At 41.1% G+C, this 27329-nt stretch overlaps 1 protein-coding gene across 9 annotated transcripts in view; it reads right to left on the reverse strand.

The window, feature by feature from the left end:
• Positions 1 to 27329, reverse strand: part of ALPK1 (alpha kinase 1) — a 137581-nt gene that overhangs the window by 4696 nt on the left and 105556 nt on the right. For 7 of the 9 annotated variants that reach the window (XM_086704388.1, XM_086704382.1, XM_086704380.1 and 4 more), the window contains 10 exons: positions 20120 to 20179; positions 19537 to 19581; positions 18350 to 18436; positions 16984 to 17060; positions 15774 to 15869; positions 13377 to 13481; positions 10329 to 12444; positions 7808 to 7961; positions 3777 to 3939; positions 2129 to 2315 (listed from right to left, as the gene is read on the reverse strand). In XM_086704388.1, coding sequence (XP_086560514.1) covers positions 2129 to 2315; positions 3777 to 3939; positions 7808 to 7961; positions 10329 to 12444; positions 13377 to 13481; positions 15774 to 15869; positions 16984 to 17060; positions 18350 to 18436; positions 19537 to 19581; positions 20120 to 20179 — 3090 coding nt within the window. The remainder of the gene's footprint in view (positions 1 to 2128; positions 2316 to 3776; positions 3940 to 7807; positions 7962 to 10328; positions 12445 to 13376; positions 13482 to 15773; positions 15870 to 16983; positions 17061 to 18349; positions 18437 to 19536; positions 19582 to 20119; positions 20180 to 27329) is intronic. The other 2 variants (XM_086704387.1, XM_086704389.1) reach the window with 1 other exon arrangement.

Here is a 27329-nt window from a genome sequence, read left to right on the forward strand (position 1 = left end):
TGCTGTACAAGACACTGTTTTGAGTACTGGGGATTTAGCAATGAACGAGTGAGTCAAAAATTCCTACACTTGGGGTGCCTGGGTGGCTCAGTTTGGTGAGTGGCTGACTCTTGATTTTGGCTCAGGTCATGATCCCAGGGTTGTGTGATGGAGCCCTGAGTCAGGCTTTGCACTGAGTGTGGAGCCTCCTTAAGATTCTGTCTCTCAGGGCCCCCGGGTGTGTCAGTCGGTTGGTCGTTGGTCGGTAGGTCGGTAGGTTAAGGGTCAGACTTCAGCTCAGGTCATGATCTCCCTGCTCATGAATTCAAGCCCCACATAGAGCTTTGTGCTGACAGCTCGGAGCCTGGAGCCTGCTTTGGATTCTGTGTCTCCCTCTCTCTCTGCCCCTCCCCCGCTCATGCTCTGTCTCTCTCTCAAAAATAAATAAACATTAAAAAAATTTTAAGATTCTCTCTCTCTCTCTCCCTTCCCCACTCATGCACATGCACTCTCTTTCTCTCTCTCTCAAAAAAAAAAAAAACCAATAAAAAATATCCCTACACTCATTGAGCTAATATTCTGGTGAAGTGGGACAGATTAAGAAGCAATATAAGTACATAAAATATATAATATGGCAGAGAGTGATGATAAATGCTACAGAAGGGGAGTAGACAAAATCTTGGGGAATGGTCATAGAATCATTATTAAAAATAATTATAATAAACCTCATTTATCATTTAAATGAAGTGAAGAGTATTGGCTCTTATATCAGTATAATAGTTCTGATAAATAAAATACTAGATGAACTGAAACAAAATTAAAATATAAATGCAGAAAATTTTTAAAAAGTCAGATTTTTGTACACACAACTTTCTGTTCCATAATGATCACCATTTATGAAACCCAATATCACACTTGTAATAAGGGTAAAGGGCTGAAGAAATGAAAGAGTGGAAAGATTTTCACATATTAAAACATGCAATATTAAAAAACCTACATCACTCAAATACACTTAAGTGAAATTTTAAAAAGCTGTTGTGGATTTGCTCTAGAATTAAGCTCAACAGAATGTGAGGCAGATCTTCTCACTGATTATGTATTACTCTAGACACTTGTAGAACCTTTACACATTTTTTTTTTCAGACAGCACTTGCTACATATAGTAAAATCAATTTATTAAATTTATTTATTTTTAAGTTTATTTTTTTTTTTGAGAGAGAGAGAGAGAGAGAGAACAAGTGGGGAAGGGACAGAGAGAGAAAGAGAGGGAGAGAATTCCAAGCAGGCTCTGCACGATCAGCACAGAGCCCGATATAGGGCTTGAACTCACGAACCATGAGATCCCGACCTGAGCTGAAATCAAGAGTCAGATGCTCTTTATCCACAGGATACAGGTGTGCTGTTTTGAAGGGACACATGCACCCCCATGTTTATAGCAGCACTATCAACAATAGCCAAAGTATGGAATGAGCCCAAATATCCATGGATGGATGAATGGATAAAGAAGATGTGGTATGTGTGTGTGTATATACACACACCACCACCCCCTGACACACACATACACATTGGAATATTACTTGGCAATCAAAAAGAATGAAATCTTGCCATTTGCAACTATGTGGATGGAACTGGAGGGTATTATGCTAAGTGAAATTAGTCAATCAGAGAAAGGCAAAAATCATATGACTTCACTCATATGAGGACTTTAAGAGACAACACAGATGAACATAAGGGAAGGGAAACAAAAAGAATATAAAAACATGGAGGGGGACAAGACAGAGGAGACTCATAAATATGGAGAACAAACTGAGGGTTACTGGAGGGGTTGTGGGAGGGGAGATGGGCTAAATGGGTAAGGGGCACTAAGGAACCTACTCCTGAAATCATTGTTGCACTATATGCTAACTAATTTGGATGTAAATTTTAAAAAAATAAAAAAATAAAATAAAAAAAAAACTAAGAAAAAAAAGTCAGATGCTCAACCGACTGAACCACCCAGGCACCCCATAAAATCGATTAATTTAATTACACATAGTAGTCTAGGCACTGAACAATCTATTAAATAATGACTGGAAGAGCTAGTTACAAGATCTCATATTTACATATGAATAACACTAAAAGTAAAAAAATAATCCCCAATTTCACATACCTTGTAAATCGACCACAACATCTCTATGATTAGAAAACTCGTAGGAAAAATGGCCGTATGCCAAACCATATTCTGTAGCTTTGTATTCTGTTTTAACCACTTTCGCATTATTTGATAATTTTACAAATTCTCCCAGGATATAAGGTTCCACACTTATACATCCCTTTATTGTCTTGCCTTCCAAAATCTGAAAAATAGAAATGGGAGACAATATACCACAATGGCTAGGAAGGCTGCAGGCTCTGGGGTCCAGTAGACCTCACTTTGAACCCAGGCTTTGCCACTTAGGAGCTTTGTTATAGATTTTGGTTTGCCCGCTTGTAAATCAGGTATTATAAGAATAGCCCCTATAGGAGTGTTAAAAGAATTATATGAGAAAAATGCATGTAGGGTGGTTAACACATTATGTGATATATAAGAGAACCTAAAATTATTATTATTCTTTAAAATGCTCACATAAATGGGGCGCCTGGGTGGCGCAGTCGGTTAAGCGTCCGACTTCAGCCAGGTCACGATCTCGCGGTCCGTGAGTTCGAGCCCCGCGTCGGGCTCTGGGCTGATGGCTCAGAGCCTGGAGCCTGTTTCTGATTCTGTGTCTCCCTCTCTCTCTGCCCCTCCCCTGTTCATGCTCTGTCTCTCTCTGTCCCAAAAATAAATAAAACGTTGAAAAAAAAAATTAAAAAAAAAAATGCTCACATAAAAATGAGGCCATGATGGGACCTACCCCAGGGAGTTAGCCCGTTTGGATATGTGGATAGATCATGTGCTGGGACGCGGGACTGGAATGTCAGCTAAGCGTTTGTGTGTATCATCTATTTTGCAGAGTTGTTTCAAGGGTTAATGTGTTAAATGTCTGGCATAGTGCTTGACATAAAGAAAGTGAAAAATGGATGATAGCTATTATTAGTGGTAATAGAATATGGGTCTAAAAATGTCTCTGGCCAAAGTAAAACAAAATCCTTTAGGTGTGAATGAGCTAAGGATTCGATATAGTTGGGGAGGCAGAATATTCTTGATCCAAATAAGAGAAAAGTCAGTGGAGGCGGATTGTTGCCTGTCTATATTTAAAGAGATATCTTAGTGAAAACACATTGGTCTCGATGGCCCCAGAAGGTAGAGCTGTAATTCACAGGTAGAATTCAGAGGAAGACAGATTTGGGCTAAATCTAAGAGCTTTCTAACAACTAGAATTATTTGAAAGTGAAAAGGTAATAATTATTTTTCCTTACTAAAGGTGTTTAAGCTATGACTTAGTAATCACTTGGTCACCAAGGGGTGGGGTCCAACAGATGTGAAACAGGGAATGAATGCATCGTGCTGAGGGAATAATTTGTACTACATATGATCTTCAGGGTCCTTCTTCTCTCGTTGAAAGTACAGACAGTACACAAAGAAAGGATACTACAAATGCCAACTTGACCATGTATGCAGACCAGATACCAGAATTAACAGAGTGATTTGGGAGATCCAAGATCCAAATTGTATATTCAGGGTAGAGAGGGTCTTAGTTCTGACATGTCTAAGTGGATAAAGCAGACGAAGTAGATGAAGGAGTCTGGTAACTGAGTTTACTGGATTTTACCAGAAATCTCACCTGACATATATTTATAGGCCTGTTTAAGCAAACCCTTACTCCCTTTAATCTCACCAGTAATACTGTGGACGGGATGTAGAATATCTGTGTTGGGATCTTTTGTTCATAAAGCCTCTTGTTAAATTCTGTCACGTAGTGCTGTGCGGTCATTTGCCGTTCCACATCAGCGAAGTGGTGCCAGAGCCCCTTCTGCTCCTTATATTCTTTCCCAACATACCTATGACCAGAGGAAAAAAATACAAAAAGAAATGCAAAAGTGATCCTACCATAGAGTAAGAGAGCAAAGACCAAAGAAGATACACAAAACTGCTTGAAAGATGTTACTCTTTCTCTACCTTAGACAGTCAATATTATCTTGAATTCTCCTATGACTCAAATAATCTTGTGAGAGCCTCCTGAACAACAGAACATAATTCATGCTAGGTGACTGTGATGGTTAATTCTATGTGCCACCTTCACTTGGACATAAGGTGCCCAGATATTTGATCAACCGTTATTATGGGTGTTTTTGTGAGGTTGTTTGGGGATGAATTTCACATTTGAATCAACGGACTGAGTAAAGCAGATTGCTCCCCCTAATGTGGATAGGCCCAATCCAATCAGCTGAAGGACCAAATAGCAAAGGACTGACCTTCTCCCAAGATAGACATTCCTCTTGCCAAACTGCCTTGGAGCTGGACATGGGTCTTTCCTGCCTTTGGACTTGAAGGGAAACATCGGCTCTTCCTGGGTCTTCCGCCTGTTGGCCTTGGCAACTACACCATTCATTGTCCTGGGTCTCCACCTTGCCAACTACACATTTTGAGATTTTCCTGCCTCTATAATCATGCAAGCCAATTTCTGACAATAACTCTCGTCTATATATGTTTGCATCTTCTTGGCTCTGTTTTTCTGAAGAACCCTGTCTGATACACTGATCCAGGATAATACTGATTATAGAGGAAATCTCCCCTTAACGAATCAGCCTGCCAGGCTTCCTTGGTAAGCCAAGGGAGCCAGGATGGGCACCAGAAAGTGCAGACTCTGCAACCAGATCTTTACTACCTGCAGCGTGGTCTTAAACAGGCTAAGTAAACAATCTGAAGCCTTCCTCTACCCCTTCCCCTTGCGAGTCCTTCATCTCTACAAATATTTGTTTGCATCATCACCTATTACGTGTATAGCATTGTGCTAGCCAGACCTGAGTGTTTCAAAGAAAGTATGAAATATGTATATTTCAAGGACTTAGGCATACTTGGAGACAAAATAAATGAGGCAGTAAATGATTCAGTGTTGAAAGGAGCAAGAAGTAACTATCACACTTTACTGTGGTTTATATTTGCTATACGTTGGTGTGAATTCATGAGTAATTCACATGCGTCCAGAGCGACCTCCAAAAATCAAAGGGAACTGTTAGAGTTACAGGCCTCAACTAGAGAAAACTCTCTCCAGAAGTTTCTGAGTCCAATAAGATCATGAAATCCACGTTGGCTGCAGTTTTGGCCATTCAGCCTCCTGGGGATCCGAAAAGAAACCTGACAGGGGTGGCTGCAGAGGAGGAACCCACATGGCATCAGAAAGCAGGCTGCAGGGGACCAGCTGTCCTAATAGAGGTATTCCGTCAGTGCTGTGAGCATTTCTGCTATGGACGGACCTCTGGGCTGCAAGAACTTTGAACCCGTTTGGAACTTTGAGCAAACCTTGGTACAGGATCATTTCCCAAGCATTCTGTCAGAGGACCTCCAGTGCTAGGCACAGGATCATCAATCTGGGAATGTAGACCCATTCTTTCTGGCATCTTATGCCATTTTGCTGGGGTCATTTTTCTTCAGTAAAGATTTGTTAGTAGTAAACTCTTTTTTCTTTGACTGCTTTTTAAGATTGTTTCTTTGTCCTTGGTGTTCTGAAGTTTGACTACAATGTGGCTAGAAGTGGACTTATGATTGTCTCCCTTCCTCCCTCCCTTCCTTCCTCCCCTCCTCTCTTCTAGTTTCTTCCCTCATTCCTTTTCTATCCTGCTTAGGATTCATTGTGATTCCTGTATTTGAAGATTAATGGGTTTTGGCAATTCTGGAAAATCATCAGATATTATCTATTCAAATAGATATTTGCTTTGTTATCTTTTTCTGATCAGACATATATTGTGCCCTCTCACTCCATCTTCCATGTTTCTTATTCTCTTTTATTTCCCATCTCAGATCCTCCTATGATGCATCCTGGTGTATTAGCTTCTTAGGGCTGCTGCAACCAAGTGCCATAGATTGGGTGCCTTATACAACAGAAATAGATTCTCTCACAGTTCTGGAGCCTAGAAGTCCAAGATCAAGCTATCAGCAGGGTCATGTTCCCTCTGAAGGCACTAGGGAAGAATGTTTTCCAGTCCTCCCTCCTGGCTTCTGGTGGTTCCTGCCTTATGGCAACAATAACTACAATTTCATATGCATTCTCCTTGTGTGCATATCTCTCTCTTGTTTTTTAATGTTTATTTATTTTTGAGAGATAGAGAGACAGAATGTGAGTAGGAAGGGGCAAAGAAAGAGAGAGACACAGAATTGGAAGCAGGGTCCAGGCCCTGAGCTGTCAGCACAGAGCCCGACGTGGGGCTCCAACTCACCAACCGCAAAATCATGACCTGAGCCGAAGTTGAATGCTTACCTGACTGAGCCATCCAGGCACCCCCACGTGCATGTCTCTCTTTAAATTTCCTTTTTAGAGAGGTGCCTGGGTCCCCTCTGTCCCCCTCTCTCTCTGCCCCTCGTGTGTGCAGGTACATGCACATTCTCTCTTTCTCAAAAATAAATGAACATTAAAAAAATAAATTTCTTTTTTATAAGGATACCCATCATAGTGGACGAAGGGCCCACTCTACTCCAGTACGACCTCATCTTAACTAATTAATCTGCAATGACTCTGTTTCAGTAAGATCCTAGTCTGAGTACAAGGGGTTAGGGCTTCAACGTATGAATCTGAGGCTGAGGGCACACAGCTGTTAAAAAGTCATTCAACCCATAACCCATGCAAGTTTCTTAACATCTCTGCACCTCAGTTCCCTCATCTGTAAAATGGGGATAATAATATTAACCTCATAGGGTTTTGTGATGATTGATTATAAAAAGTATAAAAGTGACTTAAAATGAGGCTTGGCAAGTATATACTTGGTAAATATATTTATTGTTTCTACTATTATTATCATCAACAACCTTTTCAAGAAATGTACTTCCACTTTTTAAGAATCACCCAATTTCTCTCTCTCTTACTTCCTCTCTTCCTACTTATTTCTTAAATTATTTGGATTTGGATAAAGAGCAGGGTTCACCTTAAAATTCTTGGCTGATAGGTCTTTTCCAATACACAGATGATGTAAAAGTAGGCCTCAGACTCCACGGGGAAAAACAGTAACATGGTTACTAATTTTTCAAGTAAGTTTTTGCTTAAAGTTGTTGTCAAGAACTAAGGCCAAATTAAAAATTTTCCAGGTGTTTACCTCAATGGAGTTAGTATTTTTTTAAGAAAACTTTTTCCTTGAGGACATAGCCATTCCTGAATCCTTGCTCTATATGGATGGATGGTATCTAAACTCACTCCCTTCCATGTGTAATTTTTATTGCTAGCTGCCGTCTCATCCTACCCCTCTCAAAACTTGTACAGAGTGTCCTAGGGGCTCGTATACATTTATATCCCTGGATATGCTTCATATCTGTAGGCTCAAAGGATTTTACTACCTTTTTTGCAGGCTCATTTATTACTTATAAGTGGAGCTTTTGTAGTTTAACTAGATTTTTTTGTCAGCATTTTTTAGTGGGAGCGCTTAAGGCTCTCTGTCCTGCCACATGGTCAGAAACTCCATTTTCTTATCTGTACGATGGGGATAATAATGTTTCCCTGATAGGTTTGACATCATGTATATCTATGTAAAATGGCTGACATAATGGTGGTCAATGTGTGGTAACTGCTATTAATTAATTAATGAGTTGGAGGAAGGAGTAGACATCTGAAATATGTATTTTGGCCAAATTTTTCAGCTCTTTCAAAATTTCATAAATGATTAAGAGAAAGGCATAATTAGCCCATTTTACATTAGTGGTATAGATGTTTTAAAGAAATACCTCCCCAGAGTTTCTTCTTGATGAAGATGATGAACCCAGAAAGCGTTTCTTTGTCTGCCTTTCTTCTTCACATTCAGGTAGTTCCCCAAATACACAACAGTTTCCTGGGCTGTCCATAATTCTGATTTTTTAGAATATTTTAATAAAAGAGCATCTGGAAAAAAGGTAAGAAAAAATGGATGTTAATTGTATTTTAAAGTTTAGTTTAATTTTTTAATTTTTATTTTTTTATGTTTATTTTTATTTTTGAGAGACAGAAACAGAGCATGAGCAGGGGAGGGGCATAGAGAGAGAGGGAGACACAGAACCCGAAGTAGACTCCAGGTTCTGAGCTGTCAGCACAAAGTCCGACATGGGGATTGAACCCATGAACCGTGAGATCATGACCTGAGCTGAATTCGGACACTTAACTGACTGAGCTACCCGTTTATTTTATTTTGAGAGAGAGAAAGAGAGAGAGAGACTACACACACACAAGGGTGGGGGGCAGAGAAGGAGACAGAGAATTGAAGCAGTCTCCAGGCTCCAACCTGTCAGCACAGAGCCTGACGTGGGGCTTGAACTCATGAACCAGATCATAATGTGAGTGGAAGTCAGACGCTTAACCAGCTGAGCCACCCAAGCGCCCCTGGATGTTATTTTCAAAGGGATGTTACAATTCATGAATAAATTTGAAGTGACACAGATCCTAATCCAGCTTGTCTGAAATCATTAGCTTCTTTAGACATTTTCTCAAATTTTAGCCTTCTCTATGAATACTACGAAAAAGTTAGTGAAGTACAATAAAAAAGTAAAGCTTTGCAAATATAATGAAGATTCACAAAACCTTTCTCTTGTGATGGAGAGGGATTAAGGCTAGAATTTCTGTATGAAAGCAGTGGACGGGCACCTGGGTGGCTCATTCGATTGAGCGTCCCACTCTTGATTTTGGCTCAGGTCATGATCTTGTATGGTTCATGGGACTGAGCCCTGTTCCAGTCTCTTCACTGGCAGTGTGGAGCCTACTTGGGATTCTTTCTCTCTCTCCCCTGCTCCTTCTCTAAAAAAAACAAACAACAACAACAACAACAACAACAAATATATATATATATATATATGTATGTGTGTGTGTGTGTATATATATATATACACATATATATATATACATACACACACACATATATGAGATACATATATATACACACATATATACATATACATATATATACACATACACATATATATGTACACATACACATACATATACATATGTATACGTATGTACACATACACATACACATACATATATATACACATACATATATATACATATACATATATATGTACATATATATATACACACACATACACACACACATATATGAGAAAGCAGTGAAAAATAAAGGGCTTTTTAAACAGTAAAATGCCAGAGTTCATATTGGAACAGTGATACATGTTTGCATCTTCTAATTATCTGGGGGGCCCAGATAATGGAGGCTACTACGTGTGCCAGACCACATAGATAGAAATAAATGAAACAATTATACCTCAGAGATTCCTGGAAACTCCAGAAATCATGGTTACATATTAAAGTGCACCTTAATTTTCTCTGAGTTGTTTTGTTTAAGCTGGGAAAGTCCAGGAATTACTTGAGAAAAAGAGCTACTGTACGAAGATGCTACTCAATTGAAAAAGGAAAAGATAGGAAGGAAAAGTAAAAACTATCTCCACCAGAAGGAAAGGAGGAACAGTGCTAGCAAGAAAGCATTTCTTTGAGGGGGAAAGACATGAGCCCTAAGGAAGAAATGCAACATTTTGGGATCCAAGTTAAGATAAAGTGAACAAGGACCTTCTGCATCCAGGTCATGTTAATGGATGAATGAACAGAAGACTCAGGAGAAAAAGTACTTAAAATAAGATAAACTCAGGGGTCTGGGGTTGGGGAGGGAGATGACTGGAGGCTGGGGAAGATAGTGACGAGGGCTGGGCAACTCAATCAGAGAAGCTGGCGTTGGAAACAGAAGGTGGGCCTCTTGCACACATACATAGGAAGGCTAAGTGAATTGAGGGAAGAAGAAAGGAGGAAATGTACAACTTGTTTTGTTTTTCCAACTTTGGGCTTCCTCTCTTTTTCTTATCTGTACACCGGGGATGATAATGTTTCCCTAATGGGTATGAGATCATGTACATATGGCTTTTCACCTGTAAACTGGCACATAACAATAAAGCAGTTACTTAACTCTAAGGAATGTGATTCTGCACCTTCAGAGTCCCTAAATAGGGAATAGAAAATAGGGAAACCCTATTATAGTGGAACGTTTTGCCCTTTTTTGTAACAACCCGAACTGTCTTTTTAGTCTGAATTCAAGGCAACAGGCAAAACACGGGAATACCCTGAAGCAAAGGTTATTGACATTGGCTTTATACAAAGCCACTGGAGGGCTCTTAAAAAATACTCATGCCTGGATCCAAACCCCAGAGCTATTCGATCAGAATCATAGATACTTCCTGAGGCTGTACCTACTAGAAAGGTTGTACTTACTGTATGCTTGGTGCAGTTGATTGGGCTTAAAAACTCCTGTATTCTCCAGTCTCTGTAGGAGCCAATCATGTCTCACCCCTGCCAAAAGTTTTTCAAAGTCATCAGGGAGCAGGGTTCGAGCCTCTAGGATCTCTTGCCTTGTCATTCCCGGCAATGAAACAAAAGAACTTCCACTGGAATTCAGAAAGGACTGCGGGTTTTCCCCCTCAGAAGAACCGCTGGAAAATGCTGGTGATTTCAACCACCCTGCCAAGGACGAGGTGGAGTTCTGGCTGCAGTTTAGCATGTTTCCTAGTTTGTTTCCCTCCTCCGTGGTAGTGCAGTCCTTGCTAAAATCAGAGGAGGGAATGTTACTGCTTACAGAGGAGTTGGGGGTTTCAGGCCATTGACCACGCGACTGTCTCAGAGCACATAGGCTGTAAGAGCCACGTCTGCTTGTGGGGTGAACATCTGTGCTGTCGAGCCATTGGCCCTCCTCATCCACTGTGGAGGCATCAGGGTCGATGCCCTGCTCTTTGACTGAGCCACTGCTCTTTCCTGAGTCAGGATTTTGAACAGGCCAATGAAGAGTGGAAAAGCTACGTGCTGTCCTGGAACGTTGGCCCAGGGAATCCTCCATGACTATGTCAGAGTCTAAGGGCATATCCTCTTCTTTTTCTGCTGTTTCTCCTTCCGGGTCAACCCAGGCGGAACTTTCTTTAAATGTAAGGCCTGTGCCTCTTTTGATTTCCTCTCCATGCCTTTCTTCGGCATCATAGTTGATTTCTGGAAATTCATCAATTAGTTCAAAGGTTTCTTCTTCTTGGACCAAAGGGTATGTGGCTGTGTTCTTGGGCCAACCAGCATCAAAAGAGGACAAAGAAGCAGAACCAAACGAGGGTCTGGAATGAGCAGAAGTATTTCTGGATCCCCTATTTCTGGCTTTCTGCACATCTTCTGGAACTCCTTCTAACAGCCCCGCCCCAGACGCTGAGAACATGCCTGTTGTGTTATGAGGATGGGAGGTTTTCAAGGGCACGTGGCTGTGTCGTTGACTTTGCAAAGACTCTAAGTTGTCATCCTTGGACACTTGGAGAGAGAGACCGTGAAGCTCTGAAGATAGTGGATGTACAGGTCTGGTTTCCTCATTGATGTCTTCAGACGGGGCAGCGGAACACTCAGTATCCACAAGGTGCACTTCTTTGCAAGGCTCTTTTCTGGTTGACCTATCGTCCACATAATTCACTTCCTCCCAGCTGGTAGAAGAGCTAACCACCGATAATTCGCTCCAAGAACTGGAGCACTGGCTGTCACTCAGAGACTTGTTCAAAACAGCTCCTTCACCATGGCTGTGATCTGATGACTCAAACTCAGTTCCCCCATCTTGATCCAAGGAGACTCGAAAGGCATCAGAATGGGTCCAGTTTTTTCTTGCTATCCTCCTGAGTTTCTCCTGACCGTTCTTAGCCTTGTGGGAGGAAGATATTACGGTGCTTTTTTGAAAATGTGGTTTGTCTTCAGTGGTACACACAGTATCTATGTTTTTTGTCTCTGTTTCTAGAGTAGTGATACAGACTCCCGTTTTCGTATCTTTCTGTTTATCTTTGTTGTTCCCACAAGAGCCCTCAAAAACTTCGCACACTGAAGTGTGGTGTTGGGAATAGGTTTCAAGGATTTTTTGGAAATCTACTTGCCCATGCAAGATGGGTTTATCCAACCCGTGCTTGAAACTCTCTGGAACATAAGACTTGTCATCTAAGTTTGAGAAGCTTTGAATTTGTAAATGATCCTTTACCTGGGTGATAACTGACATGATCTCCTGAGAGAGAGTTTCTCTCTCCTGACTTTCAGAGGAAGTACTGAAACTGTACAGCTTTCCCATAGCTTCATGACAGAGCTGACTTGCTGTACAGACCACCTCTGTCTCCCCATACAGTCTTTGGTGCACAGTGGTGAGGCCAAAAGCAGCTTTGAGAAGACTGTGAAGCTCTTGTTTTCCACTAACTCGTTCATCATATCTCTTGGTGAGGAGGCCAATTTCAAAGGCCTCTTTGGCTTCACACAGATATGAATTTTTCATTTCCACAGGACAGTCATTAGAGCTAGTATAGGACAACAAGCACGTGCCACGGATATTCTGAGGAAAATACCAAGCACATAATCAGACACTGAAATAGAAACTGGAAGTGAATCAGGAAACACTTCATTCCTGGAGGACAGTGATTAGAAATATTATAGGAAAACAAACACGTGGCACAGATATTCTAAGAAAAATACACAATCACATATTGAGTCAAGGACCTAAAGTCTCTTTGGTGAATCAGGGAAAGGGACTGGGATGGATGTGATTGGCTGGCATGACGGTGTAAGAGATTAGTTTTAACTACCATCTTAGTATAGGCCTGATACTTTTTTTAAAAAGTTTATTTATTTTTTTAGTAATCTCTGCACCCAAAGTGGGGTTCGAACTCATGACTCTGAGATCGAGAGTCACATACTCTTCTGACTGAGCCAGCCCAGGTCTGATACTTTTTGATCAAAGATGATAAACTTGTTGTTGTTGTTACTGCTGTTGTTAGTTTCAGCAAACAGTCTATACATGGGACAGGGACACAGTAAGTTTCTCTATGCAAAAGAGAAATAAGACTGCTATATATAAACACATCATTTATTTAACAATAATCAAAACAACAGAGTAGTGGCTTCCAAACCCCTCTGTGCACCTGGGCAGTATTTCAGAATAAAAGATTTCCGAGTACTAATCCCAGACATTTGCATTTAGTGGGTCTAGGGTGGATCAGGAATGTGCATTTTGAGAAGACTCCTTGTGTGATTCTGCTGTGCTTGGGAACCATTGGCCTCAGGCAGACAACATCAGACCCGCAGGCTGAATTAATTTAGCTTCCACCAGGATGTCACTACCCTGACTGATAAAACCTTTCCATACATGAGGTCTGATTACAATTCTCTAATGAAGTGCACAAAGCCTACTTTAGGTTAGCCCTTTTCCTCTCACTGGTAGCTTCCATCACTGGGGAGAGGTAGAGTGTGGGGCTGCACCCTGCTTACCACAGCCGTGAGCACGAAGAGGGGTGTATAGGGACTGAAGGCAGCTGCCAGTTTGCAGGCTTCTGCAGCTGAGAGCAAATGGTGGTCAAACTCCTTCAGCAAACCCTGTGAGAAAACAGGCCAAGTGTTGTGTTGACAATTATTTATCCATTAGCAAAAGTCAGGCTATGAAATTCCTTTACTTTTCTTTCAGGATTCTGAGGGACACCCTGCCCTTTACCACAACAACGCCCGAACAGTGCCAAGAAAGAGTTAAGCGTCTCAAAGGACCCTAGGGAATTGAGTGTCCTATCCCCCAACACCCATACACAATCCATCCCCCTCCCTCCCCAGAGTGGGCCTAACGTGTGCAAAATAATTCACACAAGTTTCTCTGCAGGATCATGCAACTCTTTGTTCACAGAAATCCCCCACATTTTGCAGCCAAATTAGCTGATGATTTCTGCACTGTTCTTGGCAAAGAGCCTTTTAATGTATGATTTCACAGCAATTAAGATTCATTCATTCATCCTAGAAATATGCATTGAGAACCTCCATGTGCCAGGCACTGTTCTAAACATGAAGGAGATAGCAGACAGTTGAGCCTTCAGTAAATAAGCTTGCTTCCTATTGAGCGGAGGGGATCAGTCAATATGCAAAATGAGTAAAATGCATATTATCTGACACGGTGACAAATAGTCAAGAGAAAAATAAAGCAGGAAAAGGTCAAGGAGCTTCACGGTGGGGAGGCAGTTAGCAATTTTTTAAAAATTTTCTCTTTCTTTCTTCCTTTCTTCCTCTTCCTTCCTTCTGTCCATCCTTCCTTCCTTTCTTTTTTTAAGGTAAGCTCTATATCTAATGTGGGGCTTGAACTCATGACCCTGAGTTCAAGAGTCGCATGCTCTACCGACTGAGCCAACCAGGTGCCCTGGCAGTTTACAATTTTAAACAGTCATCAGAGACAACTTCACTGAACTAGAGATATAACCCTTTTCTCGTGTGTTGGTCTGACAGCACAAGCAACATTTTGTTAAAACTCAGATTGTTAGCAGCAAGCTGCAAGCCTTCTTATGCCACACTCATTACTATTAAGTATGGTTACTATTGTCACTTTAGTATTTAACAAAAAATGCCAATCTTTGTGATACTATTAAAAATCTCAATATCGGGGTGCCAGGTGGCTCAGTCTGTTAGGCATCTGACTCTTGATTTTAGCTCCAGTCATGATCTCACCATTTGTGAGTTCGAGCCCCGCATTGGGCTCTGTCCTGCCAGCGTGGAGCCTGCTTGGGATTCTCCCTCTCTCCCTCTCTCTGCCCCTCCCCCATTTGTGCAGTATCTCTCTCAAAATAAATAAACTTAAAAAAATAATTTCAGTATCAGTGCAGTGCAGGAGAGCAGCTCAATGTCTATGTTGATGCTCCAAACTGGACAGAGACCTGAGTTCTGCTCCTAGTTTCCATCCTACCTAGTGTGCAAACTATAGAGGTCACTTAATCTGTCTGGACCTCAGTTTATTTTTCTCTAAAATCGGAATGATATATTTTGCTCTACCTACTTCATAGGGTTTTGTGTAGCTCATATACATATATACATGTGTGTGTGTATATATATATATATATATATACACACACACACTCACATACTTTTTGAATCATAAAGGAATATATAAAAATTAGTAATCATTATTTAAATTTTTTTAAATGTTTGCTTTTTGAGAGAGAGAGAGAGAGAGAGAGAGAGCGTGAGTGTTGGGGGGGGTGGGGGGGAGGAGCAGAGAGAGGGAGACACAGAATCTGAAGCAAGCTCCAGGCTCTGCTCTATCAGCACAGAGCCCAACGCAGGGCTCAAACCCACAAACTGTGAATTCATAACCTGAGCTGAAGTTGGACGCTTAACCCACTGAGCCACCCAGGCGCCCCAGGAACCCTCATTATTAAGAATAAGAATCTAGACAAGTGACAGATGCTCTGATTTGAACAGAGGGTAATTAAAGTTTTATAATTGTTATCCCTTTACTTTATCACTGAGATGGGCCAAGTGTGGAAACCGAATTCTGTGATAATCTGAATTAGAGGTCACTTAATTTGTCCGGACCTCAGTTTATTTTTCTGATTTCTTTCTGAAAGAAATCAGTGGGGTTCAAAGCATTTATCACTTTGATGATATTTATTCATTCTTTTACTTGTCATTTTTAATTTTTTTAGTACCCTCTGTATGTGTGGTACTGTGCTAGGTGCTAAGATAATCAAGCCAAATAGGACACCATAGAAATTGTCCCCAGGACTGTTCATGTTACTTGAAGAGGGGAGACACTGTGCTCCCTGACTCCCGGAAAGAGAATGAGATTGATAAACCAAGCACCAAGAACGTTGGCAGTTTTGTAGGTGATGCCATTCTGGACCAAGTGATAATTACCAAGTTAATTTGTGGATTGTTTTTAAACTTCTCATAATCATTTTTGCTCATGGAAACGAAGATGTCTGCCAGTATACCTAGTGATGTGGAAATACCCTGTAAGAAAAATACAAACAGAACACAGATTAGGAATTCAAGGTCCATTACTGGTCTCATCTCAAGGCCTGAAGGCCATGACTAGTCCTCCATATGAAATATTGTTGCTGCTGTTGCTGCTTCTGCTTCTCCTCTCTTCCCCCTCCTCCTGCTCCTCTCCCTCCTCCTCCTCTTTCCCCTCCTCCTCCTTCTTGTTATTCTGACAGCGGAAATACTTCTAAACTGGATGCCACAGGCTTGAAAGATCATCAGATCCTGAGTGTAAACACAGCTATTTCTTAGTTGGGCTTTACTGGACTGTCAACACTAACTTCTTCATACTGCTAGAGGCTTAAAGGATTGGCCCAAGCATGCGTCCTCGCATCCCATTCTGTCTGTGTGGGAAAAGGGTTGTAGGCGGTGGCATTGCTGATACAGGTGATAACGCAGTGCTCCAGTTGATGAGGAGAATACTCTTACAGAGGTACAGAGAATGAAAACATTAAGTAGGAAAGCAAATGGTGCCTCTCAAATTTCTTGGATTGGAGTCTGCTCACTCAACGGAGGGAAAATGATTTTACATATAAGCAGCTTGGTTATCTCAACTTTGCTGTGGAATCAGGCAAAGGCTAAATATATAATAAAAGAAATGGATAAATGAATAATAGAAATAAAAATATAAATAGATTTGGCTCAGTCGGTTGAGCGTCCGACTTCGGCTTGGGTCATGATCTCACTCTCCGTGAGTTTGAGCCCCGCTTCGGGCTCTGTGCTGACAGCTCAGAGCCTGGAGCCCGCTTCAGATTCTATGTTTCTCTGTCTCTCTGCCCCTCCCCCACTCTGCTCTGTCTCCCTCTGTCTCAAAAATAAATAAAAACATTTAAAAAAATTAAAAAAAAAGATAGTTAGAAATAAACGTGAAAACACTACATACATGCCAGGAGTCTGGCTGTAAATGGTGACGGAGAAGACACAAGAGGAAATTACCAAGTGTTCGTGGTCCTATGCCCATGTAGAATCAATAAAAATAGGACCGATAAAATTGATAAACAATACACTGCATTATGCCACAAGGAGATAATCATCCAAAGACAAATGTAGGATAGGAGAGGAAAAAAAGCACTAGATAAACCACCTTTCTATCTGGCTGAGGAAGGGCCAAATACCCTATGATTGAGGCCCATATTACCTCTGCTGCTTCGTACCACATCCCTGAAAAAAAAAAGGGAGAGAGATGAGACAAACTGCTAGTATCTGTGCATTGTGCTAGAAAATACTTTTGAAAACTAATACAGAAAGAAGATTCACTGGCTCCCGTTAGGAAAATTTAGGGCTGGATTAGATTGAGAACAATCAGCGAATGCCAATCTGCTGGAAAAATTTTTCCAGCTGATTTAATACAGATAATGCTTCCCTTTCACAGGAAAACAGTAAAAAAATATTATATATCATATATAATACATTAACATAAAAATAATTAAATACAGTATTTACAAGAATAATTACCATTCTATGCTAACATTTTCAAACACCTTAGTTTGCATTTTATTTAATTAAGTAATTTATTTGAGCACCTGCAGCTCCTTTTTATTTTTCCTTTTTGTTGTTTTTTAAAGTCTTCCACGTTCAGGTGAGCAAAGGGCTTGGGGACAGTCTAAGAAGCCCACAGGGCCCCCAGTGGCTCCCCAGTAGTTCCTTCTTCCCTCCAGCTGACAGCATAGCCGCTGCCCTGTGTTCCTCCTCAGGACCCCCTCCTGGGAACCTCTGATGTCCAGGTTGCCCTGTCTGTGGGGACAGTGCCAGAGACCCTTTCGTGGGCTGTTGGCAAGCCACTCAGGCTTGATGGACCATAAACAGCAGGGTAGGGCCATGCATTTTAAAGCACAACTAGCATTCTACGCATTTCAGGTGTACTTGCCTCGTGGCCCATCTGAACCTGAGGTCTAACAGTTCTGAGCCTATTACCGCAGAGCTCTTGGTAATTGCTGGCCATATTATCTTTTTTCCTTGTTTGTTTTCCCTCCTTTTAACCATCCTTTGGGAGCTTTAAGGGCATTTTTTTTAAGGTATACCCTTAACATAAAAGAGAGAAAAAAAAATAAAGCACAACAAGCATTCTATAAATTTTGCCTTACAACCTGGGGAATGCCCTCTGAGGAGTGAATGGGTAAGGTGTCAGGGTGGTTTAGAATAAGGTGTCCCTCTTATCACATAGAGTCCTGTAGAACTGAAAGTCAGATGCCAGAATTATTACCAAGAATCCTATGGTTAATACCGCAGTGTACAACTATACATTTCTTTAACACAATTCAACAGAAAATATTTTGTTTTATTAATGTTCATAACACTCCTGGGATCTCAAATGTCATTTTCTTTTCGATGAGGAAACTAAGTGAGGATTAGCAATTTGAACCAGATACAATGAGAAAATTCCACAGTAATATCTCGTAGCCAGACTTTGTAAGTGAGCCCTGAGAGCAGCGAATGTTTGATGACCGTACCTAGCTTTTGCAGAATTTGCCCTCTGATCTGTATGCAGACTGACTGCACCAGGATCTTGTCACTTTCATTTCGGTACAGCCAGGTACCTACAACAAAAGAGGGAAAAAAGAAAAGTAGTTTCAGCTCCTAGTTATCAAGTAAAGAGCCTGGTAAAACGAAACTAATTTCACCGAAGCCTTCATGAGCACATGTGATACAGGTTTGAGAGACATCTCTTCTCTACATTGACAAAAGGTCCAAACTCCTTGCTATAACATACAAGCCTTCACAGAACTTGTATGTGAATACCGAGAATCCTACTTCTCACTTGAACTCCTGTCTGGTCTCCAAGTCTCCCAACTGACTGTGCTCTGCCATGGCATGGTTCCTGAGGAGACCAGCTCCTTCTACTTCAGGTCTCAGCCTCAATGCTATTGCCTCCAAGCCCCCCAGATTGATTTACCATAGTACTACCCCACTGTCTTGTGGTTGCCTAATGGAGGGTGGGATCCTTTCCATCCACCCAAAATTTAGTTTGTAGGTTGAGACTGATGGTTGTGCACGCTCACACACACACACACACACACACACACCCCAAGATATGAAAAGATTTAGTACTCACATAATGAGTCTTTCTGAGGAGAGGAGACAGGCACCCAAGCTGGTTCATTTGACTTGTGTGAAGAGAGTGGTGAGTGGCTTTGGTTTTTATTGTGATTAGGGTGTGGGCTGGGGTAAAGTCTCCCACAAGCTATGCCTGGTTTACTGCTGAGTAGGTTTAAAACAAACCAAAAAGCAACCCTCCCCCCCCCGCCCCAGCCTGTCCAGTTGTGGGACAAAGTGGGTGGCAGAAGGCTGGGGTCTGAAAACTGTCAGTGGGCAAACACCAAAAACAGAATCAAACTCATTACTATACCCCCTTGATTCTCTGTCACATCACCCTATTTTCTCCCCAGCTTTTAATCTGTGTGTGTGTGTGTGTGTGTGTGTGTGTGTGTGTGTGCGCGCGCGTCTGTGTATGTGGTGTAGAAGATGGAAGTGTGTATATCATAGGTTAGTGATGGTGGACACAAATGATGGGTATGTGGTCAATATCGATATTCCAAACCACCTCTCCACTGGAATGTCTACAAGTTTCAAGGTGCTTGGGACCTTATATCCAAGCAGACTGAGCTTAAAAGTCTACTGGAGGTTGTGTTCAACTTACTGGGAAACTTGTTGTCTTTAACGCCCAGAATTTCAGACAAGATATCTGAAGGAATAAATGATTTGTTGCCCAACTATTAGTACTTGCTTCCTTTCATGTATGATTAAATATTGAAAGAAATCCATTTCAAAATAAGTTTTTCTGAAAGTACATACATAGCAAAATCAATTTTACTTTCCAAACCATTTAAATACATAAAGCCATAAATATATTTTTCTCAACTTACAGACTTTATCTCCATTTACAATTCTCCTAAAGGTTGCTACTGAGCCCCTCCTGAGGCCCACAGAGTTACCTGCTTTAACAGCATATTGTTCTTAGATAGTACACTCTACAATAAGCCCAGAAGTTTAGGAGCTTTGGTTGTTCTGTTTTGCTTTCACTTTTAATTACAGAAAATGAAGACACAGAGAAATAAGCTCCTTGACCAAAGCTACTTCATTCACTAATGGCAAAGTCAGTCCTAGCTAGTTCTGGAGACATCTGGTCTACAGCAACTATTAGGTCATTCAGGTGCTTGTAAACTAGAACTCCAGAAGGGACTGCAGGTGAAGGTCGTTGTGAAGATAGGAAAGCACCTTACCTGTTGCTCCATTGTTGCTTATTAGACTGCTCAGGATATATTCTGCTTTTAAAAGTTTCCCTGAAAAGAAGCAACCAAATGCCACACAATTAGTACCTGAACATGTGCCTTCAATACTACTAGTAGTTTAAGCTCTAAGGTTAACACACTGTTACCTCTCTTGGAAACATGCTATTTTAAAATTTAACAGCAATAACGACATCATATACCAAACTGAAGAGAAAGATGACATTTCCAGGAATCGGTGAGATGGGAAGTTGCACAGTATCTGAAATGGCAATTAGATTTACACACACACACTCATTCATATAGAATAAGGCTTGAAAAGTAAAGATAAACCATTGTAAAACATTGTGTCTTCTTTCTGTGAACAAGACTATTGAAAAGAAGGAAGGAAGGAAGGAAGGAAGGAAGGAAGGAAGGAAGGAAGGAAGGAAGGAAGGAAGGAAGGAAGGAGGGAGGGAGGGAAGGAAGGAAATAAAGACGGAAGGAAGGAGAGAAGGGGAAAACCACTTTCTGAAATCATGAGTTAGGTCCTGATTAAAATTTATTCATTCCAATGTTTGGAAAGAGAGCAATAACTTGAAATACCTATGTAAATAAATTTTACCAAAGGTATCTTTCTTCTTAAAAGTTGTATTTTCTAATTAGGTTTTGCTGATATATAAGGATGGGTAGTTTTAAAACATATTGATTTGTATTCGCCACATTTGCTGAATGTCTTAATTCTAATAATCTGTGTATTTCTTGAAGTTTTCTATGTGGGCAATCACACTGTGCACAAATCCTGCTAATCGTGTTTATTCATTTCTAATCTTTATACCTCTTATTTCTTTTTCTGCTTTCATTGCATTGGGAGGGCTTCCAGTTTACGATCAAACAGAAGTGATAACAAGATGCATTTTTTTCTTGACTTGATTTTAAAAGGAATATTCCCAATTTTCCATCAGTAGTTTTGCCAAAGGTTTCCAGTTGCTTCCTTTTTATCAGGTTAAGAAGTTCCCTCTTGTGCAGCTATCAGCTTATTGCCTTTCAGCTTCAAATTCATCCTTTATTGCCTGCTTTGCAATAATGGGGATGGACCTTGTAAATATTTCTCCTTTGCCAGCTTTGTCATTAGATGGTGTGGAGAGAGGGGGCTCCTGGGTGGCTCAGTCGGTTAAACGTCCGACTTCGGCTCAGGTCATGATCTCACAGTTTGTGAGTTCGAGCCCTGCGTCGGGCTCTGTGCTGACAGCTCAGAGCCTGGAGCCCACTTCTGATTCTGTGTCTCCCTCTCTCTGCCCCTCCCCTGCTCACACTCTGTCTGTCTGTCTCTCTGTCAAAAATAAATAAATGTTAAAAAAAATAAAAGATGGCATGGAGAGACACTGCAAGGGGAAGATGCTTCTCTTCCTCATGTAGTGTGTCATTCTTGCCAGGCTCCTGCCGTGCATACAGCTTCTCCAATGCCTGCCTCCTGCAGCAATCCTGGCTTCTCCTGTGCCTTCTTCCTACAACACAGGTGGCTTCTCCAGCACCTGGCTCCTCAAAGGTCAGCGGCACCCAGCAGCCAGCAGGTTCCTGCAGCATCCTCTCAGGTGACTTCACAGTGGAGTGAGTGCTGCCTGCCAGTGAGGCACGGCTCCATGAATGTTTCCCCCTGGTGTTCCATAAGAGCTGCTTTGTGGTGGCACCTCTCTGTGGATGGCGTCCCTCGGCACCCCAGAGGGTGGATTTCCAGTGAGTTCTGCTGGCATGGAAACTCCTTGACCTCTCTACCATCCAGTGAGTCATGGCGGTGGCTTCTCCAACAAGGTCTTGATCATGGCCCTGGTGTGCCTGGCTGTGCTCTTGTGAACTTTTTCTCATATGCTTTCAGTATAAGGGATAGTGGCTCCTCCTTATAACTGCTTATCCTGTATTCTTCAGAGTCTTCTTTACTACTTACTAGCCAATCCCTCATTAATCTCCTGATATAGTTAATAACTCTTTTATACTGAACTTTCCTTTTTCAAATTATTGTGTTGTTTCTGACTCCTGACTGGAAGCTGACCAATAACATCTCTAACTCTAGTTTGTATTTTCAATCTAAATGGGTTAACATTTTATAAAACACTTCTCACATCAATTTAGGTGAACACATAGTTTTCTTGTTTATTCTGTCCATTAGGTGAATTGAATGAGTCAGTTATTATTATTATCATTTGTAGTAAGCCCTACACCCAATGTGGGGCTTGAACTCATGACCCCAAGATCAAGAGTCACATGCTTTACCAACTGAGCCAGCCAGGCAACCCTGAATGAATCAATTTTTATTTATTTTTTTAAAGAAATTTTTTGTTCATTTATTTTTGAGAGAGAGAGAGAGAGAGAGAGAGAGAGAGAGAATGAGTGGGAGAGGGGAAGAGAAAGAGGGAGACACAGAATCCAAAGCAGGCTCCAGGCTGTGAGTTGTGAGCACAGAGTCCAACGTGGGGTCTGAACTCACAGACTGCAAGATCCCAACGAGCTGAAGTATGATGCTTAACCAACTGAGCCACCCAGGAGCCCGTGAATGGATCAGCTTTTAAACATTAACCATCCTTATGTTTCTGGAATAAACAGATAATAGCCTTCCTTTACTGTAATGTATTATTATTAATTTAATACAATACTGGTCAATTTGATATTATTTTAAGATTTTTGCACCTGATAAATTATGTAAATGATACTACCATATAATTTCCTTTTATTTTGCTTTTAGTTAGTTTGACCTATGCATTTACCAATTCTTTCTTTACCATTGCTTTTTGAATCCCCTACTCAATCTGTGTAGATTCAACTTCCTCCTTAACAACACATGTTCTTTAATGTGTGTGTGTGTGAGAGAGATGTCTTGAGAATAATAATTTTTAGTCTTTGTCTGAAAATGTGAATTTTGTCCTCACTTTTGAATGATGATTTTTGCTGAGTATAAAATTCTAGGCTGAAAAGCTATTTCCTCTCAATTTTTTTTTTTTTGGTAGATTTCATTGCTTTCTGGACTCTTATTCCTGATAAGATGCTTTTTTCAGTCTAAATATAGTTCCCATATAAATAATCTGTCTTTTCTTGTTTCCTTTAAGATTTCCTCATTGTTTGATTTTCTGTAGTTTTGTGTCTGGGTGATTTTTTATTAAAAAATTTTTTTGCTCAAGGTTGGGTCCACCTTTTGTGCTCAAAGACACATTTTTTCCTTCGATTCCAGTCAATTCTCCCGGAAGTCCTATTATGTTTTTTACATTCTATTTCTCCAAGTTTTTATTTTTTTTTATTTTTAAAATTTTTTTTAATGTTTATTTATTTTTGAGACAGAGAGAGACAGAGCATGAACGGGGGAGGGCCAGAGAGAGAGGGAGACACAGAATCTGAAGCAGGCTCCAGGTTCTGAGCTGCCAGCACAGAGCCTGACGCGGGGTTCGAGCTCACGGACTGTGAGATCATGACCTGAGCCGAAGTCGGACGCTTAACTGACTGAGCCACCCAGGCGCCCCTTCTCCAAGTTTTTAAAATGCCGCTTTCATATTTGCATCCACCTAACTCTATATGCTTCATTCTCAGGATTTTCCTTAAATATAACACCCAGGTCCATCATTTTCTCTCCCGCCGTTTGACCTGCTGCAGGAACACATTTCAGGTAGGTCAGTTAGGGGGATGGAGCACCTGAGAAACTGGCCTAGGAAATTGATCTTTACTGGGAGGTTGTTACCACTCACCGGGAGCAGGCGGGCGCATATTTAGAGTCTTTGGATAGTCCTTTGCTGGTCAAGTGAGGTTCGGGGAACAGCATCAGTGTTGTCTGGGGGCTGGTTGGAAACGCAGACTCTGAGACCCTGCCACAGACCTACTCAATCAGGATCTGCATTTTCAGTAAGCTCTCCAGGTGCCTCATCAAAGTTTGGGAAGCACCGCCATTTGTGAGTTTTTATCATTGATCTGAGATGAGATTAAGTGAAAAATGGAGAGTGAACATTTAGAAATTTTTTTTTTTATCTTTTGCCAAAGTAATGTTGTGACTCTTCAACCTAATAATAAATACTTTGGACTTAAAGTTTTAGGTCTCTTTTGTTTGTTTTTTTTTTTCCCCTTTCATTTTTCTAATAATCTATTTTATTGAATTCACCTCAGTTTAAGCAGCTTGTTTGGCAGGTGGTGTCCTTATCAGCACTTGAGATTCGGAAAGCATCACCGCCAACTGGGAGAGCTGCTGGGTTTTTGGCTCTTTCTAGCCATCACTGTATGGTTGCACTCTTGTAGCCTGTAGCTACAAAAAAAGAAACTTATATGCTGTGCCTGCCTTGTAGGCAATTTCCTACCAATTACTAAACTTTCTGACAACCACACTGATTTTTAATTTTAATTGCTGTATTTTTTTTTCCTGAAAGCTCTCTTAAGTTCTTTTTAAAAACAGTGAATCATTTTCTTTTCCTGTTGTGTTCTTTTTATTATTATTTTTTTGTTTATTTACTTTTTGAGAGAGAGAGAGAGAGAGGCAGAGTGAGAGTGGGCTAGGCGCAGAGAGAAAGGGAGACACAGAATCTGAAGCAAGCTCCAGGCTCTGAGCTGTCAGCACAGAGCCCAACACGGGTCTCGAACCCGTTAACCATGAGATCATGACCTGAGCCGAAGTCAGACACTTAACTGACTGAGCCACCCAGGCACCCCTGTGTTCTATTCTTTAAACATATGATTTTTTAAAGTCATATGAGTCTTGGGGCACAGGGGTGACTTGGTTAAGCATCCAACTCTTCATTTGGGCTCAGATCATGATCTCATGGTTTGTGTGTTCAAGCCTGATCCACGTTGGGCCATGCTGCCAGCACGGAGCCTGCTTGGAATTCTTTCACCCTTTCTGCCACTCCCCCACTCACACACTCTATCTCAAAATAAATAAATAAATAAATAAATAAATAAATAAATAAATAAATAAACAAACAAACTTAAAAAAAAAAAAGAAAGCCATACAAGGGGCTTTGGGCTCTGTGCTGACAGCTCGGAGCCTGGAGCCTGCTTCAAATTTTGTGTCTCCCTCTCTCTCTGCCCCTCCTCTGCTTGTGCTCTCTCTCCAAAATAAATAAATAAATAAATAAATAAATAAACATTAAAAAAAAAAGCCATATGAGTCTTTTAAGTTGTTCTACTTTTATATTTTGTCTTGGAGTGCCACGTTTCCTGTGTATGGTACACAATGTTCTTCTCTCCCATGTTTCATTTCCTTCGTTGCTTATACGGTTTAATCCGAGGGCATCTTCAGCAGGTAATATTCTCCTGTGGAATTCCTACGCTCCTGGACTGTGGATGTTTCTCTAGAGCATAGTTTTGTACTTGATATTCTGCTGGGCCCCCAAAATGTAAGTACTAAACTGTTTTTTTCTGTTAATTACTTGGGGGGATTCCCTCTCTTACGGGTAGGGTAAATTGAGACTCCCTAGTCACGTTTGGCACACTCACGTCTTGGGGTTTTCATTTGTTTGGGGAGATTTTTTTTTTGGCCTCCACCCAGAGCTTGGGCAGAGAGCAAGCTTCCTTGCCACTTCCGTGGGAGAGCTGGTGGAACTGTTTAGTCCCCACACATAGCTGTGCACACCTTTAAGAATTCCAGCTTTATGTAAATATTTCACTCCTCACATAGGCCCAAGGTGCTGTCTCTTGTCCTTGCATGAGGATTAAAATGACAGTCCCTTCCCCTAGGACCACATCCAAGTGTAAACCCCTCTGGCTATAGTGTCATGAGCAGTAGTCCACTGTTATAACTTTGAACACTTTCTGTATTTCCAGCGCTTAAAAAAAAAAAATTATTCACAATATTTATGTAATGGGAGAAGATTCTATGCGTGCTTACTGCTCCATGTTGATGGAACTGGAAATTTTAACCTTTATCTCTATTTATGGCTTAAAAGGTTTGGCCTCCTAATTTTAGGCAAGAGTGAGCTGAGCAGGCTCACGATGCCCTCCATTGCCTGTGAAACCCCACATGTTGAAATGCCCCCACCCTTGGAATGTGTTTTGGGTGGATATCAGGAAGGGTAACAGTAGGGCCGTGCTGTCCCCTCATATTACCTTTATTCCTCTTCCTTACTCCTTATAATATCATATAGGCATCTCACTCTTCTGACCCAAGAGTCCCAGGTGCTGAGTATGGAGACCCCTTTCCATGGCACCTTCTTTACCAGGACACCACCCCTGCTCTAAGTCTCTCTCTCTCTTTGAGACATCTGGTGTAGGGGGAGGCTCAAGAGTTGTTTGAGGGCAGAAATTCACAAATACAGTAAAACCTTGGATTGCAAATAATTTGCTCTGTGAGTGTTCCCCAAGACAAACATTTCTAATAAAATTTAACTTGATAAATGAGCAATGTCTTGCAATACAAGTAGAATGTCACATTATCACAACTGAGCCAATGGTTCTTCTCTCTGTCTGCGGGACTGTGGGTGATCTTCTCCCATGGTCAGAAGCTAGGTCTCAGACCATAGTGTTTGGCAGAAGTCAGTGATTTTTTAGAACGTTGGAAGGTGCCCACACCTGGCGATAGTGTATTATTTGTCACTTCAAAGCACCTATGGATAGTCCTTTGCTTTTCCATACAAGAGTAAGCTTAGGAATGCTTTGCTTCATTCTAGGTCAGGCTGCCTGCAGATATAGACTCTTTCCTCTGCTGCCTTATTGCCAGTTACATTAAATATGGTATATGACAAGAGTTTATTAATGCTGTACTGTAGTTAACATCCATGCGAGCATATACAATGGCTCCCATGCAGAAAAAGTTTGAAAAGAAAGGTGGTAAGAAGAAGGAGATGATTATGGTGGAAGTTGAGAAGGAAATCGTGGAGAAGGTCAAATGAGGTATGCGAGTGGCCAAAACTTCAAGATTTTATAAGAAGTCTGTGTCTTGTCTCGTCTGCAGAGGAGGAGGAAAAAAAGGCAGAGGAATCCCTCACCTCAAATGAGATTAGGGAGATGTGTAAAATATGGGAAGCAGTGCAAAATTTTACAGAAAAGCACCACCCAAATAAGGCTGTAGCTGTGTGAACGATGAATCTGTTTAACAACAATGGGATGTCACATTTCAGCGAAATCCTCAAAAGGAGGCAAAAGCAAGTGTCCTTGGATAGGTTCCTTATTAAAGTTGCATGAAAAGAAAAAGATTCCATGGAGCCACTAGATAGCAGTGATTCTGTTACTGATAGTGAAAGTCATCCTACACAGTAAC

This window comes from Puma concolor, chromosome B1 (assembly GCF_028749965.1).
Source record: "Puma concolor isolate L17-30 chromosome B1, mPumCon1.1.hap2, whole genome shotgun sequence".
Classification (NCBI taxonomy): Eukaryota; Metazoa; Chordata; class Mammalia; order Carnivora; family Felidae; genus Puma; species Puma concolor.